This window comes from Ochotona princeps, chromosome 12 (genome assembly GCF_030435755.1).
Source record: "Ochotona princeps isolate mOchPri1 chromosome 12, mOchPri1.hap1, whole genome shotgun sequence".
NCBI lineage: Eukaryota > Metazoa > Chordata > Mammalia > Lagomorpha > Ochotonidae > Ochotona > Ochotona princeps.
The window spans coordinates 8,862,249-8,881,501 of NC_080843.1; the positions used below are offsets into that span (position 1 = coordinate 8,862,249).

The following is a 19,253-nucleotide window of genomic DNA, read 5'->3' on the forward strand; positions in this document are numbered from 1 at the left end:
GTGCCTTATGGTAAAGAGGCATTCTAATTTACTCTCTTATCCATCCATTCAGGGCACACCGAGGTTGGTCAGAACTTTGGCTACCACAAACAATATTGTTGTAAATGTCCATGGGAAAAGATTCCCGAAAGGTGAACAGCTGGCTAAAAAAGATATGAACTTTGACATCCAATGTCAGACTATTTTCACAGAGGATTATGAAATATATCTGTGTGGGGCTCGGCGGCATGGCCTGGTGGCTAAGGTCCTCGCCTTGATCCTATATAGCCACTGGTTCTAATCTCTGCACCTCCACTTTCTCTCTATCTCTCCTCCTTTCATCATATCTGACTTTGTAATAAAAATAAAATAAATCTTTAAAAAAAAAAAAGAAATATATCTGTGTGTATGTGCCTGTCTTTTTCCTTCTCTAAACCTTTCAAATAAATAAATATGTGTTTTTAAAATATAGAAGTCACACTCCATAGGGGTCTGAATGTCCCCACTTCCTTTATTTCACAACTTGGTAAGCTGCCAGCACCCCCCCATTTTTTTTTTTAAGATTTATTTTATTTTCATTACAAAGTCAGATATACTGAGAGGAGGAGAGACAGAGAGGAAGTGGAGCTGACGGGATTAGAACCAGCGGCCATATGGGATCAAGGCGAGGACCTTAGCCACTAGGCCACGCCGCCAAGCCCCTCCCCCATTTTTTTTTAAAGATTTACTTAATTTTTATTGGAAAGTCAGATTTACAGAGAGAAGGAGAGACAAAGAGAAAGATTCTCTGTCTGCTGATTCACTCCTCAAGTGGCTGCAATGGCTGGAACTGAGCTGATCTGAAGCCAGGAGCCAGAGCTTCTTCCAGGTCTCCCACACACTTACAGAGTCCCAAGGCCCTGGGCAGTCTCTTACCGCCTTCCCAGGCCACCAGCAGGGAGCTGGATGGAAACTGGAGCAGGCAGGACAGGAACCGGTGCCCATATGGGATCTCGGCACACACAAGGCAAAGACTTTAGCCACTAGGCTACAGGTCCAGCTGTCAGCCCTTTTAAAAATGTTGTCCCGCTGCAGTATCACGCTGGAGGCCAACACAAAATAAAGCACTCTCAGCAGAATCATTGACAAGTGGCACAGCAGCACTGCCGTCACTTCTAGAGGACCACAAAGAGGGGAGAAAAACATACCACCCACTCCCTCAACTCCTACGGCACCTACACAGTTACATGCTTCCTCATCTGTTCTGCTCACGTGCTGTCCATACCAAGCACAGGAGAATCAGGGTTGCATCACTCATTCACTTGCTCATCCAACAAATACTGATTAATGACCTATCATGTAATTAACTAACTACTAAGCAGCAATAATACCCAAACAAGATTAGACCATCAGTGTCCTCTTTGCATAATAGTCTTATGGGATAATCAAACACTGAGAAATTCATTACATAATTCTTCCATTATAGTGATGGAAGATGCTTTGAGGAGCATTATCACAGGGGCCCATAACAGTATGTAACTCTCTAAAATGGAATTTCAATATTGTTTAGTGTGAATTATTATACTTGGTATCACCAAGTGATTGATAATCTACCTTACGACACATGTTTAAATACGTGGCTTCATCAAGTGCCATGAGTCAGTGGATGTTACGGTACCACAAGAACCAACAGAGTGGGGAGCCCCTTAGACTGCCCCCCTCATGTGATTACATAATAAACGTCATGTTACTAACGAGCATCAGTTCAGGATACAAATCAAAATCTCTCCGATTTCCTTATTAATACATTGAGGTGACTCAGGCCAATATTTCAGATTGGAAAACTGAATCTGTGCAAAGAAAGACAACTGTTGCATGTGGCACACATGAAATCAGGACAATAATGACAGGCCTATTTGGTATTTAAGTCAATTAGAACAGTAACTGAGGAGGCTCATATACAGCTCAGAAAAGCCCATGTGTTCGGCAGAGTGACAGGGCTTGCAATGCTGCATCCGACGTCACAGAGCCTGAACTGGCTCCTGTGTGTGGGACCCAGCCACCTGTTCGTGCGCGTTGTGGGAGGCATCACGTGATGGCTCGAGCACGTGCGTGCATGACACCCACAGGGGACATCTAGATGAAGTTATTCACTCCTGGCTTCGGGGGTTTAGGGTATGAGTTAACAGGTGGAAGGTAAATCTGCCTGTCACCCTTTCTGACTCTTGATCAAATATAATGAAATTAATTAATTTTGAAAGTAAAGTAAGTCAATTAGCAGAAAATGTGTTAAGTGTGAAGCATGAAAGCATATTTTGTAAATATGAAAGAATGCTTCTTTCAGAAGCTAATACAGGGCAACAATTCATGGTAAGCGGGTCCGGCGGCGTGGCCTAGCGGCTAAAGTCCTCGCCTCGAACACCCTGGGATCCCATATGGGCACTGGTTCTAATCCCGGCAGCTCCACTTCCCATCCAGCTCCCTGCTTGTGGCCTGGGAAAGCAGTCAAGGACGGCCCAAAGCTTTGAGACCCTGCACCCGTGTGGGAGACCTGGAAGAGGTTCCTGGTTCCCGGCATCAGATCAGCGTGCACCGGCTCGTTGCGGCTCACTTGGGGAGTGAAACATCGGATGGAAGATCTTCCTCTCTGTCTCTCCTCCTCTCTGTATATCCGGCTTTCCAATAATAATAAAATCTTTAAAAAAAACAAAACAAACAAACAAACAAAAAAAAACAATTCATGGTAAGCTCAGGTCTGATGGCCAGCCCAGATGTTACAATGCATACTATAAAAGTGATGACATATATACATATATATAAAAGATTTTGACAAAATATTCTTACTCAAATCGTCTCAAATTCATGAATTCGCATTCAAATTATCTAAAATCTGATAATTCAACAGCCATAAAATTTCAAGCATCAACAGGGGGAGGTCCCGAGAGAACATATTGGGAACAACTGAATGTCTAAGGCATCTGCCTTGTGTCTATGCATGTGTGCAAACACACAAACAGCTAAAATGCTGTGCCTTCCAAATGTTCGCCAATGACATTTTAGGGCTAATACTATTTCTGCAGGAAAAGATCACTGTAGGCCCATCTTCAGCCCATGTGTAGAGAAAACACATGCATGCTGTTTAAAATGGTGACACACAGCAGTTACAAGGCCAGGAAACTCTGCATAACTAAGTTAAAAAGGAAACCGAGGGCCACACACAACAGCCTAGTGGCTAAATCCTCGCCTTGCACGTATCGAAATCCCATGTGGGCAAGGGTTTGTGTCCTGGCTGCTCCACTTCCCATCCAGCTCCCTGCTTGTGGCCTGGGAAAGGAGTTGAGGAGGGCCCAAGGCTTTGGGACCCTGCACCCACATGGGAGACCTGGGAGAAGCTCCTGGCTCCTGGTTTTGGATCAGCTCAGCTCTGGCTGTTGCGGCTACTTGGGGATTGAACAAGCAGGCAGAAGACCTCTCTGTCTCTTCTATTCTCTGTATATCTGCCTTTCCGATAAAAATAATTTTTTTTAAAAAAAGGAAATTGAAAAAGAGCTAGAAATAATAGAAAAGATAATTTTCAAAACTTTAGATGTTTTTCATTTTGACATTACACTGTGTGTGTGTAAGCTACATTTAGGTCATATGAAAATGTATTGTTCTTCTGTAGTTTAGAGGGTTGTGTCAGTATATAGGAATTATACCAAATCACCATCACTTGTTAATTATCAAATGGGAAGAAAAAAGGATGAGGCTAAAAGTGAAGGAAGATAATTAATTTCTTCTAATTTACTAAGGAAAACATGAGAAACCAAAAGATAAGGAAAATGTGACATGGCTGAACTGTCATTAGATTAAAATGAGCAGAAAAACACAGATGTGGGGCAGGTGTTCGGCTCAGTGGTCAGGGCACCAGTGAGGTGCCCACGACCACAATCCAGGTACCTGGGTTGGACTCCAGATCCACAAGGCTCAAGCAGGTGGGTCTCTGCTGTCCACAGGGCAGGCCTGGACTGAGTTCCCAGGCCCCGACACATGGGGAATAAACCAGCAGACAGCAGCATTCTCGCCAGGTGTCTCTCTGGATCGGTCTGTGTTGCTTTCTCTCCCTTTTTTAAATAAATAAAAAATTAAGCAAACAAAAAAGCTAGCTGCGCAAAAAAGGAGGCAGGTTCAGGTCGTGCACACTGGACTGACTACTCACTTCACATAGCACGCAGTCGGGGGCAAAGCATGGGCTGGGCATGCCCCACTGATAGCCTGGGCTTCCTGTCTTGGGTGGGATATGCATTATCTTCTGTTTCATGCAAAATCCTAATCCACTTGCCAACACATGGCTGCTCTAAGCTGTGCCCTCAAAGAGAAACCAGCTGGAATCTGCATAAAGGGTCCATTTGGTCTTCAGAGAGAGGTATTCAGTCATGCCCCGCCCACCACCATTCCACCTGTCAGGCTCCCAATCTCGCCCCTACCCCCACCCTGGCCTCCTGCAGAGGGAGGTGGCTGTCAGGAAGGAACAGTGGCAGTTTGTCTCCTCTGTGTTTCAACCTATGATATTCAATCACAGCCCAGAGTGAATGCATATCTTCAACTTTAACTGTGACACTAAAATCCATTACTCTCAATTTAATGACAATTCATAATATTTTGATCACTAATGGAAAGGTGCTTATAAAAATGTCGTTTACTCCTGGGGGGGGTCAAGTTCACTTTGCTTTAGTTAACTCTAACAGTGACCTGTACCTCAGTTACCACCATGCACCACATCTTATTAGGCAACAGAACTACCACGTGAGGAGGCATAACTGTATCTCCTAGAAAACAATGTGCTCTGATCAGCGAAGCAAGAAGCTGTCAGATGTACTCACCCTGCCCTGAGATTAGTCAAATGCAGGTATCTACACTTTATATCTCCATATATTTTTTAAAGAGCTATTTTTATTTGAAAGGCAAAGTTACACAGAGAGAAGCAGAGATGGAAAAAGATCTTGCATCTGTTGGTTCACTTCCCAAATGCTGCACCAGCTAGAGCTAGGCAGTTTCAAAGGCAGAAGCCTGGAGCTTCCTCTGGGTGTCCCAGGTGTGGGCAGTGACCCAAGGACCTGGGCCCTTGCTAGCTGTGTTCCCGAACACTTCAGCGGACAGTGATCAAGGGCTTGAGGCCTTGCTAGCTGTATTCCCGAACACTTCAACGGACAGTGATCAAGGGCTTGAGGCCTTGCTAGCTGTATTCCCAGACGCACTGTCGGGGAGCTTGATAGCAGGAAGCTTTTTTCTTCAAACGTGCAAGAAAAACAACAAAAAAAAAACATGGCAAACCTGCTCTGAACTGCAGTGGACTACAGCTCTTTCTGCCCAAGTCTCATTTCACATGCAATTGCAACCACTAAAATGCTACATTTCTATATTTTCACCTAGAAAATGTCAGAAATCCTAAGTGTGATGAAGTAAGAAATAGATAAGAATTCCAGCCTACTGGTTGAGAAGCCATTTAAGATACCCACATCCTGCACCACAGCACGGCGGTCTGCTTCCAGCTGCCAGTTAATGCAGGCCCTGGGAGGCAGGGGGACAGGCAGATGGCATTCCTGCCACCTATGTGGGAGACCCAGCTGGAGCTCCTGGCTGATGGTTTTGGCCTAGCCTAGTCTTAGCCACTGCAGACACTCAGAGAGTCAACCAGCAGGTGGGACTCCTAGTCGTGTGTATGTGTGTAATAAATATACATGTATACATACAACAATTCATAAACATATCATCAGACTACTAAAGAAAATGGAGCACCTATAGCCAAAGCTTATTTTAACCGATGTAAGCTTTCCTTGTTGCCATTAGAACACCCCACACACCAAAGATCCATGGAACACTCAAGGTGTTTCCTGGCACGAGAACCTTGGAACAAGATTGCAGATGTTTCTTTTTACCTCTAATAACGTAGTTATCCAGTGCATCCTCCATTCTCTGCAGTGCTTCAGTTCTATTAGAACCAGATGTGATCAGCTAAAAGCAAACAAAAACCAGTGCATGTGTGTCTAAACATTAAATAATTGATTCTAGTAAAACTTAAAACCTTTCATAACAAATTTACTATGACATCTTTCAAAATTTTTAATGGTTTAGCTTTTAATATGATACTTTAAGAATTATTGAAAACTTACTCATTGAAACAAATAAAATGCAACAAAATAAGTACAAAAATTTTAAAGAAACTAAAACAAAACACAAACATTTGGAACAGAAAGTGAACATCTGGGATAGTGGTCAGATTAGAAAGTTTTTTCTTTTTTGAACTTCCCCTGTGGTTTCCAAGTTTGATGTGATAGTTAATAGTTCTATAACTCAGCAAAAGTAAGTAAATTTATTTTTCCTCTTTTTAAAAAATGTAATTTGCCAGGCGCACAGACAGATGTAAAGAGAGTTCCCACTGGCTCATTCACTCCCCTCATGCCCACAGTGGTCAAGGCTACGCAGTAGTGGGAGCTTGGAGCAGGGCTGTCAGCGTGCTTCCCTGAGAGGGTGACAGGCTCCTGGTCACCTGAGCCATGCCCAATGCCGTCTAGGCTCGGCATCAGTGGAGATGCCCTCAGGGGTCAGAGTCAGCAGGTGAACCCTCGCTGACGGGAGGTGTGACGTCTTCTCCAGCACCTTACCCACAGTCTGGGTGAATGGGCCAGCACTGATCCCTGTTGTGGCCTGGAACAGCAGCAGAGGCTGACTCAAGTCCTTGGGTCCCTCACCCAAGTGGGAAATCGGAAAGAGGCTCCTGGCTCCTGGCTCCTGGTTTCTGATCACCTCAGCTCTGGCCATTGTAGTCCTTTGGGGAGTGAACCAGCTGATGGAAGATCTCTCTCTTTCCTTTTCTCTATAATTCCGCCTCTCAAAGGACAATATATATTTTTTAAATGTGAAAATTAAAAAGATAATTTTAAGAACCACTCAGTTTTACACATAAACACAGAGGCAGGGGTAGTTGTGTGAGAAACATCAACAGGCCCACTGCTCCACATGACTTTGTGCCTATTTAGCTGCATCTAGAAAACCACACAAGATCTAGTCACTAAAGCTTTTCCTGCTGGCTACATTAGTCAGTATGTAGATCAAGTATTTTTGACTTTTACTAGGTTTTCAACATCAGGCTAATTTGAAAAACGATTTTAGGCTACTTTTCTGAACACAAATATATTTATCAATAATTGGAAACATGATTATTTAAAATTCAATCTTTAAAGTTATGCATTTTAAACAGTGATTTTCTAGTACACAAAACAATGTCAAAATGAAAGAAGGTTCATTTTAATAATAGTATCCAAACTTTAGTGAAAAGAGGACAAAAAAGTTTATTCATTGCAACTATGAAAAGACACCTTCAGAGAAAAAACAGACTCTTGAGAAATAAGACTTAGTAAGCAAATCGTTGCTCAGTACATACCCGACATGGCCACGAACACCAGGTTTTCTAATTTAAATCCAGTTTTTAATACGACAATATATTTTTAATAAGGTATTAAGAGTCTAAAAAACTAAAAACCTCAAGCATTGATGAGAAAAAATTTAAAAAGTTAATAAAATGACAGGCGGACATTATCACATGTTCTGGACTCTTACATACAACTTAATTATGTTCAAACCAGTGGAGTCATGATTGGTCAATTGAAAAATCAAAAGGTCCAGAGTACTCACGCTGGTACAGCCTGTCACCCCACTTCTCGGCACCACCGGTCATTCCTACTTTCATCTCAGCCATTTTCCAGGAATGGCCGAAACAACTCCATTCCTCTCACTGCAGTGAGACGGACGGACGTGTGTGTGTGCGTGCGCGTGCGTGTGCGTGTGCGTGTGTGTGGTGCTTGAGTGGCAGGGGGTTAGGAGGAGAGAGTTCTGCAAACTGACATGATGTGGAAATATCTGTTACAGAAAAACATCTATTCTGCTTTCAATTTCACATCAGTGCCTTTTGTGTTTTAACACAGCACATGATTCGGAATCTACAACAAAACACCCACTTTCTAATGTGTTTTTCCAACGGAAAACTGAAAGAAGCCATTAAGAAAGTGAACTAACTTTTGAAATCATTGGATCATAATAAATGCTAATATCACTTCCTGGTTGGATGCCACTGTCAACCCGGACCTGGGAAAAGAGAAACAAATGAGTGTAACTTCACATTGTGCAATTTCAAAATCCTAAAATTTCATTTCAATGAAGGAGACAGGAAAGAGAATTTCAATCTTAAATAGCACTTCCATGGCTGGAAAACCACCTAAGCATAGAGACGGAAAAAACCAATCCTGATGTGTTACCTTGCAGTACAACACGCCTGTGGCTCTGCACGGGAAGAAATGGAAAAGCACAAAGAAGCCACCCACGGCTAGGGCAGGCGCTGCCCAGTGCTGGGCCTCCGGAGGCACTCCCCGCCAGGAGAGCGCCCTCAGCCCGAGCCAGGCAGGCCTGGGGCCTTTCATGTCTACAACACTTTCCTTGGCTGTCTCACCCTCTCAACTGTAAAACACTCGTTTTCTGCTACTGCTCGTCTCCTGAGACTGTCATGCTTACACAGCTTTTCCCAGGGCTTTGCTTCGTAAGGACACAGCCCCAATTAGAGTTCTGATTTCGTGATTTTCATGGGGTGGGGTGGGAGGGAGAAAACAGCGTAAGTTCAAAATATTTCTTTAAAGAACCTGATTGCTGTTAACCAGTCAACACACTGGTTAGAACATGGCTGTCTTTGCATCTCCCAGTTTGATACCAGCAGTGAGGCACGGAGGTGAGCCACATAAAACTTCCAAAATGAGCAGTTGCTAAGCCCAGAATGTTTGTTAAATTACAAAGAAGTTTCGGAATCTGAAGTATTTAAAAGGTAATCAAAATACTTGAGCCTGCGACATGTTTCCTAGGGTTCTGGAGGACAGAGGAATGCAATGGAGGCTGCAGGAGCAGCAGGCTTCCTGCGGGCGCTGCGCAGGGGTGGAGAGAGGGGTGGGCAGCGGGCTGCGTTGTGCAGGGCTGCTACACCTGCGGGAAGGAGCCTGTCTTCAGCAGCATCATCTGTCTGCAGACAAAGGCCAACTCTGCAGCTGGGAAGCCTTTAATATTTTAATTTAGGCAATTATCAAGGGACCACATGTAGAACCTCTTGTCTCAAATAGCCACATGAGGGTAAGATGATGGCTTTATTAAATGGTGACATCAAAAGCTAAGCCACAGTTTTATTCTTCAAAAAAAAAAAAAAAAACTGCTATTACTCTTTGTAAGAGTTTAAAAGGTGACATTATAACATACCCAGACGGCTTTTATTCCTCTAATTCCAAACACAAATGTGGATATTTGCACTCATATTTACCTTCCTACATTCAGAACACTCAACAAATCATAATAGTATTCCATTTTCCCAACACATATTTCAGTACATTGAGGTCCTTCGCAATTTAGAGGCTGCTAAAAACCAGGAGAGGCGTAGTGGGGCATCTTTTGAAGCAATAAATGACGAACCCTACCCAAGTTCTTCCTAGATTTAAATAGTCCCCAGTGGCAGCTGGTTATCAGCTCACACAGCAGAGGATGCCTGAGCACTTCCATTTTCTTCATTTTTGTGCCAAAAAAAATCAAAGAACTAATCTTATCATCAGTTCATCTGTTAAAAACATAGCCTGTTTATTAAGCTGTATTTAAAACTAAGATTGATACAAATTATTTTTATTTCAACCTATTAAAATATCAGACAATACCAAGTATTGCACTTTCCTAGATAGTTCATAATTTTAAATTTTAGTGACCTTCAATAGTCATTCCAAAAATTAGGCTACCCAGGACTACTAAATGTAACTGTATCTTTTGTGTTTACTTAAATTATGTCCACAGCTTTTCCATCTTAATATTAAAATATGTGAGATAAAATCAGCATGATTATATGTAGCACCACATATCTTTGTATAAGCAAATCAGCATTTGCAACTTACAATCATAATAAAGCCTGAAAATCCCGATTTATAACTTAGTGCTCACACAGCTTTTTCCAAATACTCAGCTATATTTTCACCTGTATATAATTAATTAAAAGTGAATCTACCTCCATTCCTCCATGCTATCAAAGGCTATGTGAATCCGTATTAAAAGCTTCGAGAATAAAGTCAAATGGAATTGGAAACAAACTTCTGAGCAGAAAATAATTCAAAATAACAAATTTACAGATTACAGTGATCAAAGATAAAACAAAATCTAAACCCTTGCATGTTAAATAATGTCATGCTCAAAAATATATGTGCCAAGCACAGATCCTAAGTTAACTTGAAAGCACATATTCTCATGACCAAACAAGGTAAGAGCCCAAAGTGCTTTCCCGAGTTGCACTGCCGGGCCCAATCTTAATGAGGCAAGGGGGGAGAACAGCGCAGAGCACCACACCCAAGACCCGGGCCCGCCACAGGAGCCTCTCCAACTACTGTGCAGAAACCGAGCATAATTAAAATTTCTCTTTTCGGTACCACAGCGGACCTTGCAAACTACCAGCCGTCTCCCACACTTCATTCTCAATTCACCTCTCTCCCTAAGCACGACTCCCAGCCCGCCATGTCTACCTGACAAGTGACAGCCCAATCTGATTAAATGCTTCCAAGGGAGGGGACTCGTGGGCCTCCATGACAGGCCAAAAGTGATCACCATGGAGATACATAATTACAGCTGTCAACGCATCTACTGTCCTGCTGACATCAATTTGATTGCGCCCAGCAATAATGACAGACAGAGCTTAGTGTGCACTCTCCCGCACCCAGTCACTTTATCTATTCCTTGGCCCATTTAGCTGACATGCAACATTCACGCGCGCAAATAACAGCAGTAAGCAGAACATTTAAGGCATTTTAATTGTTTTTCCTTTCTATGGATGGCTCACAACTGCAAATGTTATTACATAAAACTCCTGCTGCAGCATTAATTGAAGAAAGATTTGGTGGGACGAAGACTGTAGGGGGTAGAGTTTGTCCATTATCACTTGTACTTTCAACAGGTCTCACGTTCGAAAATTGCAAATTGCAAAAACTTGCGAGGGCAAAATGTTTGACATCCTGTTAGCTATTACAACATGGTGAAAACTTGTACCAACTAGAGTGATCATTAGGAATTCTTATTTAATACATTTTTGCCTGATTAAAGGAGTGTTTAGATACGTCCCTCTGATACTTGGTTTCTCATCTGCTATTTAACATCACATAATGCCTGTTAAGTCTTTACAATTTTTTTCTCTGCCTCTGGGCTTTGAACACAGCATGGGGTCCCCAAGCTTAGAAAGGGTCAAGTCCCTTTAGAAAGCACATGGGCAAAAACAATTTAAAAAGTGAAATAAATCATATATCCAATAACATCTTCAAATTTAGAATTCTTCCTGTAATCTTTCACCATCTCCTTGCCTGTAATCAAACTGAATAATCAGGTTCACAGATGGTACAGCCTTGCCATCCACCAGCTAACATAATGTCAGCTCTCTATGCACTTATTACCTTGGTGAAGAGAATGGGTATGTCCTTGTTCTTTTTATGCGGCAGAAAAACTAAAGAACAGTTGCTTAACAGAGAAGAGCTACAGGATGAACTAACAGGGATCATTTGCTTTAACTTCCGTAAACAGCATGTACTTTTAAGTCCATGATAGTCTGTGGTTTACTTTCTTTTTCTTAATCCACCTCAATCAACAAGCTGATTTTATTTTTTAATTTTTTCATATATGGGAGGCAGGAGACGACTGAATCAACTTGATGGAAAAGATTTAACTGTGATACGAAAGAAGTCATCTTCCATTCTTCAGCTTTCATGTTCTACTTCATTACCCGCTTTTTCTTGGAAACAATCGACAACATTATGAACTATCATCCAGTGTCTCGGGACCTGCCCTTTCATTTCTGGCTTTCCTAAATACCATAAAATAGACTTAAACATTTCTTAACACAAAAATAGTTATTCCCCTTGAATTTCATTTGTCCTTCAATTTATACCCTTTGGTGTTGACAGGCTTATAACATAAAAGTACAACATAAATCAAGATTTTAACCCCTCAGTGGGTATTACGGCTTAGTGACTTACACCAGGTAGATGGCTTGGTTCCTGGTACTGAGACAATCTTCCAATAGAGGGTAAACCAAAAGACTTGTAGGGGTCCTGAAAGTTCAAAGGAAAGGAAACACGGCCTTTGAAATATAAATCAGGATGAGTAAGGTTAAATATTTACACAATGAGAAGCATTTACAAGCCTATTTTCAACATACAGTATTTACCAAATCACATATTTCAGAATACTACTGTCTTATACTCTCTACAGCTCAAAAGTATGTTTAAAAGTCAAACAGAACTGTAAGCAGAATTTAGCTTGACCTTGCTCATACTTTATTGAAATTGGTACAATTCCAACTTTTTACGAAACTTCTTAGAATGCCTTGGGCAAAAATAAAATAACCTAGGCTCTACATCAAAACATGCGCCAAGTACAGAACAACAAATGTGACACACTAGAGATTTGTTCTTCTTACTTTTCAAAACAGCTCACATATGGTAAAACTTCAGAATCTGGGTTCTCCAAATAAAGTCCAAAGAAAAAAACTCTGCACGTGCTACTAGAGCAGTGTTCCATCTGTGACTGCACCACCAGGGTGGACCAAGCTCAGTGTCATCCGAATACCACTTAAAAAATCCATAAAAAGAGAGAACAGCAATAACTGTGCTAAAACATATTACTAAGGTCCTCACAAAATTTTCCAGAATAATATTCTATTTTATTAAACACAGGAATGGATGATTCATTTGTCAAAGTTTTGACATTTTCAATGTCTGAAACACAGAACAAATATTTCCTTTCACTTATGTTCTAGTAATTTCCAAAGTGCATTTTTAGATTTTGACTGTTTACCACCTAGTTTCGTTGTTAAAATAAAACTAAACCCCTCTGCTAAAATTAAGAAATAAGCACACATATCTCACTAGAAGATTTCCAATTCAAATTTCAGTTGTTGTTTTCATGTAATGATAAAGAACAGAATCATTTTGAAAAGAAATTTTGGGGAAAAAAGTAAGCACATTTTGAATCAATTAACATGAACACAAATTTGGCTTTCAAAAAACACACAGAAATGAACGCCATTTCTTGCAAATGTGGTTTGAAAACAAACAAAACAAAAACCTATGGTCCATTCAAGATTAGGAATATTTACAGTTTGCCGTGTCTAAATGAAGTGGAACTATTTTCCTATCCAGAAAATTTCAAGAAAAGATTAAACTCAATTCCCTTAAAACTACATTGAATTTTGCCAAGTTGATCCATTTTTTGTCTGGCTTAATTATGGATTACAGAAATAAACACTTGACACAAGTTTTAAAACCTTAACTTTACCGAGCGTATGACTCTAGACAAACTACCAGCCTTCCTCCCACCAGCCTCCATTTTACCTCTGCATAAACCCGACATTCAACTGCCCAGCCGTTGATGGGAATATCAGCTTGTCTGTGCCTGAGAGGGTAACCCTTAGCAACACGGATCATTTCTTGGACCAGGTCCAGGCCAGTAATGCATTCTGTGACAGGATGCTCAACCTGCAAGGCCAAAGTCCGCCCGTCAAAAGGTAAATAAACAGGAAGAAGCAAGAAATATGCTAAGAGTTTCTGAGTGAGATACATTTAATCAGAATCTACTACGGAACTCTGTAGCTAGGAAAAAAAAAAAAAAAGAATAAACATATTACAGTACCCTAAGTGTACAAAGAACAAAAATCCGGAGAGTATTTGTAAACTCTGATTTCTCCCAGTTTCGAGTTACGTGTGGTGCAACGTTTAACAATCCGAATTTGAAACTGATTTTTAACTGAAACGCGTTATTTATTTTGCTGCATATTCTCAATGTGGCAGATAATCAACCTGTTCTGCTACACTTCACATGGCATCTATAGGGGCAGCGTATGATTTTCCAAAGCACTGGGCTACCCTGAACCTCAGCCACTGGCCTGCTTTCACTAACCTGGCCTGACAGGCAGCACATTAGCGTAATCCTGCATCAAGGCAGTGCGGCCGAAGGCAGCAGGCGGCCCTTCAGGCTGCTTTCCCTCCAGAAGGACTGGGATGGTGCTTAGCATGCACAATAGCAAGACAGATCTCGCAAAACCCCTCTGCTCGCTCAGCAAGTTGCTGAGAGCTGCCGTGACAGCACCTGGCCGTCAGCACCCACAACACCCGGGACACACAGGCACAACACGCTCTGACAGACAGATGTGTGTCCCTGGAAACCTGACCAGTCACAGACTGCTGAACTTCAATTAAAATAAAGCCACTTATGATGCTAACAAGCAAAGGACAATCTATCCTGCACACAAATTCCTGAGTGAGTAATAAAAATGTAAGTGCAATTTTGGCTACATCTGCAGCTTCACTAATTTTTTATTGTAAAAATTATTTATGTTCCAAATGTACTCCACAATAGTTTATCATGACATGTCATATTTCATCAGCTCTGACACTGGAAAAGGTCAGTGAACAAACGAATTATCCTCCCATCTTAAACTCTACTGTTTGCAGGACAGGACTTAGTCATTGTAATAATCTTGAAGCTTATCATAAGTGGACAATGCCACAGCCATCAAAAAAAAAAGCTTTGGAAAAATAAACAGATGGCATCCATAATTAGCTGTGTGTGTGTGTTATGAATTTGTTTACAGTTTCAACAACATTTTAAGGCATTTTGACATAATCTTAATGACAAATCATCACTAAAATAAGCGTCTACCCTTTGAAAAATAACTGTGACATTAAATAAAGATCTTATTAGTTTAAATATGTATTTTTGAAACCAAATTATGAGACACAAAACTCTGCTGCATTTCCTAAGACAAGAGCAAGCCCAAGCACTTGTGTCATTGTTGGAGGCCACGGTCCCGTGAGAAAGGGCTCACTGTCACGCCGCCGAGGCGTGAGCCTACTGTGCGCTAGGGACCATCTGTGCCAAAGCACCTCACAGTCTAACTGTTCCAGGCTGAGTCCCACAGTGAAGTGTTCACGCAGTCCGCATGGGTGAGAGAACATTGGTACAAGTTAAATAAGGGCTGGCATGACAGCTCAACAGGCTAATCCTCCACCTGGCAGTGCCAGCATCCCATATGGGTGCTGATTCTAGTCCTCACTGCTCCACTTTTCCTCAAGATCCCTGCTAATGGCTTGGGAAAGCACAGGAGGATGACTCAACTCCTGGGGCCACTACACCCACGTGGGAGACCTGGAGAAAGCCCCTGGCTCCTGGCTCCTGACTGGCCCAGCCCTGGCCACTGCAGCCATTTGTGGAGGAGCCAGTAAATGGAAGATGCCTCTGCTTCTGTGTTTCCTTCTCTCTGTAAGTCTACCTTTCAAATAAAAAAGTAAATCTGAAAGAAAAAATTAAATGGATGATTCATTCCCTCAGATGTGCATACTAGGCAAGCATGTATGTACTGAATGAACAGGCAGCAAATCCGGAGCTGAACCTATAGGAAGTGGATGGGAGTGGCGGGAGTTCCATCAGCCTACTGAAAACATTAGCTTCCTGCCCTCTCAGGGGGCACGTGGATGAAAACATGCACTAACGAGAAGCAGGCACGCATTTGTGCGCAACAAATAAAATGCAGACAATTATTGTCTCTAGAAATATACTACTATGAAGGCTTCCAGATTAACATTTACCATGAGGCTGCTTTACACTGTTCTACCTTAGAAGATATCTCTGTAACTATACTTAAGAGAAGTAAGTATGTTAGACCCACAGCGAACAGGTTCCAAACACAGAGCCACTTTGGTTCAAATATATCTTATATTAATGAAAGCAATTAAATTAAAAATTTGCGATTAATGTTACTTAATTTAAATGTTAGCCATGACATAGATAGCCAAAACAGCAATTGACTTCCAAAAGTAAACAAATTATTTACAGAATAAAACCCCAGCTCACCCAGGCACAGGTGTTGTCAAAATCTATTAGATGTTCTAACAAGATTGATTTTCTCAGTTAAAAGAAATAGAATTTCTCTAAAGTAAAACTTGAAACATTCGTACAAGGAAGTCCTTCTAATTGCACTTGATTCCACGGCTATTCACTGGGAAATAGGCAACATTTCCTTTAGACTGTGTTGTTACTATCACCACCAGGAAACTTGTAAGCATAACATCATTTAAATAATCTCTTATATCCCCAGCCCCTTCTCAAGCACTTGGCAATCAATTTCTTCTCTAAATTAAATTCAACTGCTTTAGGGATCAGAGCCCAGACAGACAGAGGAATGACATGGCTCCCAGGCCAAAGCATATTTCATTGATGTTTTCAAAATACTTTTAAAGGAAAAGAAGAAAACATGGCTAGGTGGGAGGTGGAGGTGGCTAAGTAGAACAAAAGGTTGTTTTAAAAGAAAAAATGAAAAGAAGGCAAAGACATATAGAGCACCGGCAGCAAGTTCGACAGCTACAGAGAGTGCGGTGGGCACTGGGGTGCAGCGGGCTGAGCCGCCCTCCGGCATGTCAGCATTCTGCCTCTGACTGCACTGCTGATCCAGCCTCCTGCTAACGTGCACTCTGGGACGCAGGATGGTGGCTCCAGTGCTAGGTCCTGAGACCCTGACAGAGCTCCTGACACCTGGCCTCAGCCAGCAGAGCTCAGCTTATGCAGGCATTTGGGGGATGAGCCAGCACATGGAAGGCATTGTGCCTTTCAATAAATAAATATTTTTACAAAGACAGATCATTCATTGAGGTATAAGTCATCAAGGCAGTGCTACACTGCAGTTTGTTAGCTGCTAAACCAGTTTGCATGGACAATCTCCCGCTTGCCCCCTGGCTCACCATGAATTGTTTGCTCAAACAGCAGCAGCAACCATCAGATGCCATGTTATGGTAATAGAGCATGTGAGTAGAGCTCACATCACTTACATCAGTCACAGCTAACTCATGATGGGACTACTCACCACTGAAGTTGGATCTGTTATCTCAGTCACCACCAAGCTGTCACCCATGCTGACACCTCCCTGCCACTCTTTTACTAGTCTGTGTCTCCAAATTCAGCTCCCTAAAAATCACTCCATTTTTACAGAAACAGCTGTGGGGTGAGTCAGCTTTTGCCTCACTTCAGAGTGCTTCAAGTATCAAGTTTTAGTAATAATGAACTGAGAAAATTATCTTTGTGGTATGATCCTGAAACTTCTAGAAATTCTGACACAAATACTGTTGCCTCTTGCAATATTCTTCATTATACACAAACAAGGAAGCTAAAAACTAGTGAGCGAAAGTAAGGAGAGATATTTTCCAGCCTCCAAGTGTCTCCTGTAAGACTGTTCATTAAGAGCCCGGCAGCGTGGCCTAGCGGCTAAAGTCCTCGCCTTGAACGCCCCGGGATCCCATATGGGCGCTGGTTCTAATCCCGGCAGCTCCACTTCCCATCCAGCTCCCTGCTTGTGGCCTGGGAAAGCAGTTGAGGACGGCCCAATGCACTGGGACACTGCACCCGCGTGGGAGACCCGGATAGAGGTTCCAGGTTCCCAGCTTCGGATCGGCTTCGGATCGGCCCGTTGTGGCTCACTTGGGGAGTGAATCATTGGACAGAAGATCTTCCTCTCTGTCTTTCCTCCTCTGTGTATATCTGGCTGTAATAAAATGAATAAATCTTAAGATTTATTAAGATTTATTAAGATTTATTACCAGTCAAGGGATCCTTTCCGGGGCTTCCAAGGCGAAGACTTTAGCCACTAGGCCACGCCGCCGGGCCCAAAATGAATAAATCTTTTAAAAAAAAAAAAGACTGTTCATTAAACACCCAAGCGAGAGCAGGGACACTGCGGTCAGCAGCATGCCTCCTGTGTGGTGCTCATGGAACGCACTTCACTTCTAGAACATTCCTGGCCAACCTCACCATGACAAAATAGACAAACCTAAAATAAATGGCACTGCACAGAATAAACACCAATTGTGTTCTTTAAAAGTGCCAAGCTCACAAATGGCCCAAAAAAGGACAAGGAAGTGTTTCAGACTGAGAGAGCAAAGAGAGATGTTACAACTAAATGCAATGATTAATCCAAAGTTAGGTTTTGTTGTTTTGTTTTGTTTTGTTCTGTTTTGTTCGTAAACTGCAAGAAAGCAATAGTAAGAAGTAAAATTTGAACAGAGTCCACAGATTGGATTCTGGCTATATGTCAATGCTGAAATCCGGATGTTGACATTGGTACTACAGTTATATGAAACAATTTCCTGGTTTGCAAAAGAATTCAGATTTATTTAAGAGTAAAAGGACATTAGTTCTGTAACTTACACTGAAATGTTTCAGGCTCAAAAACACGTGACAGAAACAGGGAGGCTCAGAAGTGAGGGGGACAAGAGGCAGTGGAGGATATCCAAAATTCTTAATGTTTGCAACTTTAAACTCAGAAGTCACTTCGAAATACAAGAAAAGCAATGTCGCTAGAAAAATGTTTGGTTTCCCATTTTACAAAATATTATTAAAATAAGGATCCCTGGCTCGATCAACATCCTTTTCTTTTCAGCCAGAACCCTCCCACTGTGTTAAATAAAAAGCTATACAACAGTGGATAATCTGTTCAATATCTCTTATACAATTTAAACTTTTAAATATTTTACTTTGATATTTCTCTGTTAATTCCTGAATCCCTAAGTATAAGAGACTAGACAAAAGGTGAGTTGTCCTCAACAGTACAGATAGAGGTAAATTTAAAAAATAACACAATATTCCCTTTACTTGAAAGACAGAGAAAAGACAGAACGTGGACCCACTGGCTCACTCCTCAAACAGCTGCAACTGCTGGGGGTGCCGCCAGGGTCGAGTCAGGATTCCTCGTCTGGGTCTCCCATGGAGACTAAGCTACCTGCTACCTGCAGGCACCCATGACTTGAGCATCTGCTGCTGCTTTCCCAAGTGCATGAGTAGGGGGGCAGGATTGCAGATGGAGGGGCTAGGATTCAAGCATTACTCTGCCATCGGATGCAGGTGCCACAGGCTGATGGGTGTGTCACAATACTAGCCCTCCTGAGATTAACACTGAAGAAAGTCTAAAAGAAAAAGAAGTTGTTGTAAAGTGTGGAAAGAAGTCGGATGCAGGGCATGCTAACGAGGCCGGCCTGAGCAAGATCCTCCGGAGGCCGTGGCAGGGAGGAGGGCATTGAGTGGGAGGGCCCATGTGCTCAGTAGGAAACACATGTAAAACTCAAGACATGCAACCGTAACACAGCTATGCCACTCTGAAATGCACAAAACCTTCACACACACATGAACTTCTGAAAAGCTCCATTGTCACTGTCCAGGGAGGA

General features: G+C 42.1%; 1 protein-coding gene across 1 annotated transcript in view; it reads right to left on the reverse strand.

Moving 5' to 3' along the window:
• Positions 1-19,253, reverse strand: part of PCCA (propionyl-CoA carboxylase subunit alpha) — a 376,803-nt gene that overhangs the window by 178,194 nt on the left and 179,356 nt on the right. Inside the window, exons 13-16 of the mRNA XM_004577373.2 lie at positions 13,380-13,523; positions 12,024-12,098; positions 8,014-8,082; positions 5,877-5,952 (exon numbers count right to left, since the gene is read on the reverse strand). Of these exons, the coding sequence (XP_004577430.2) occupies positions 5,877-5,952; positions 8,014-8,082; positions 12,024-12,098; positions 13,380-13,523 (364 nt within the window). The remainder of the gene's footprint in view (positions 1-5,876; positions 5,953-8,013; positions 8,083-12,023; positions 12,099-13,379; positions 13,524-19,253) is intronic.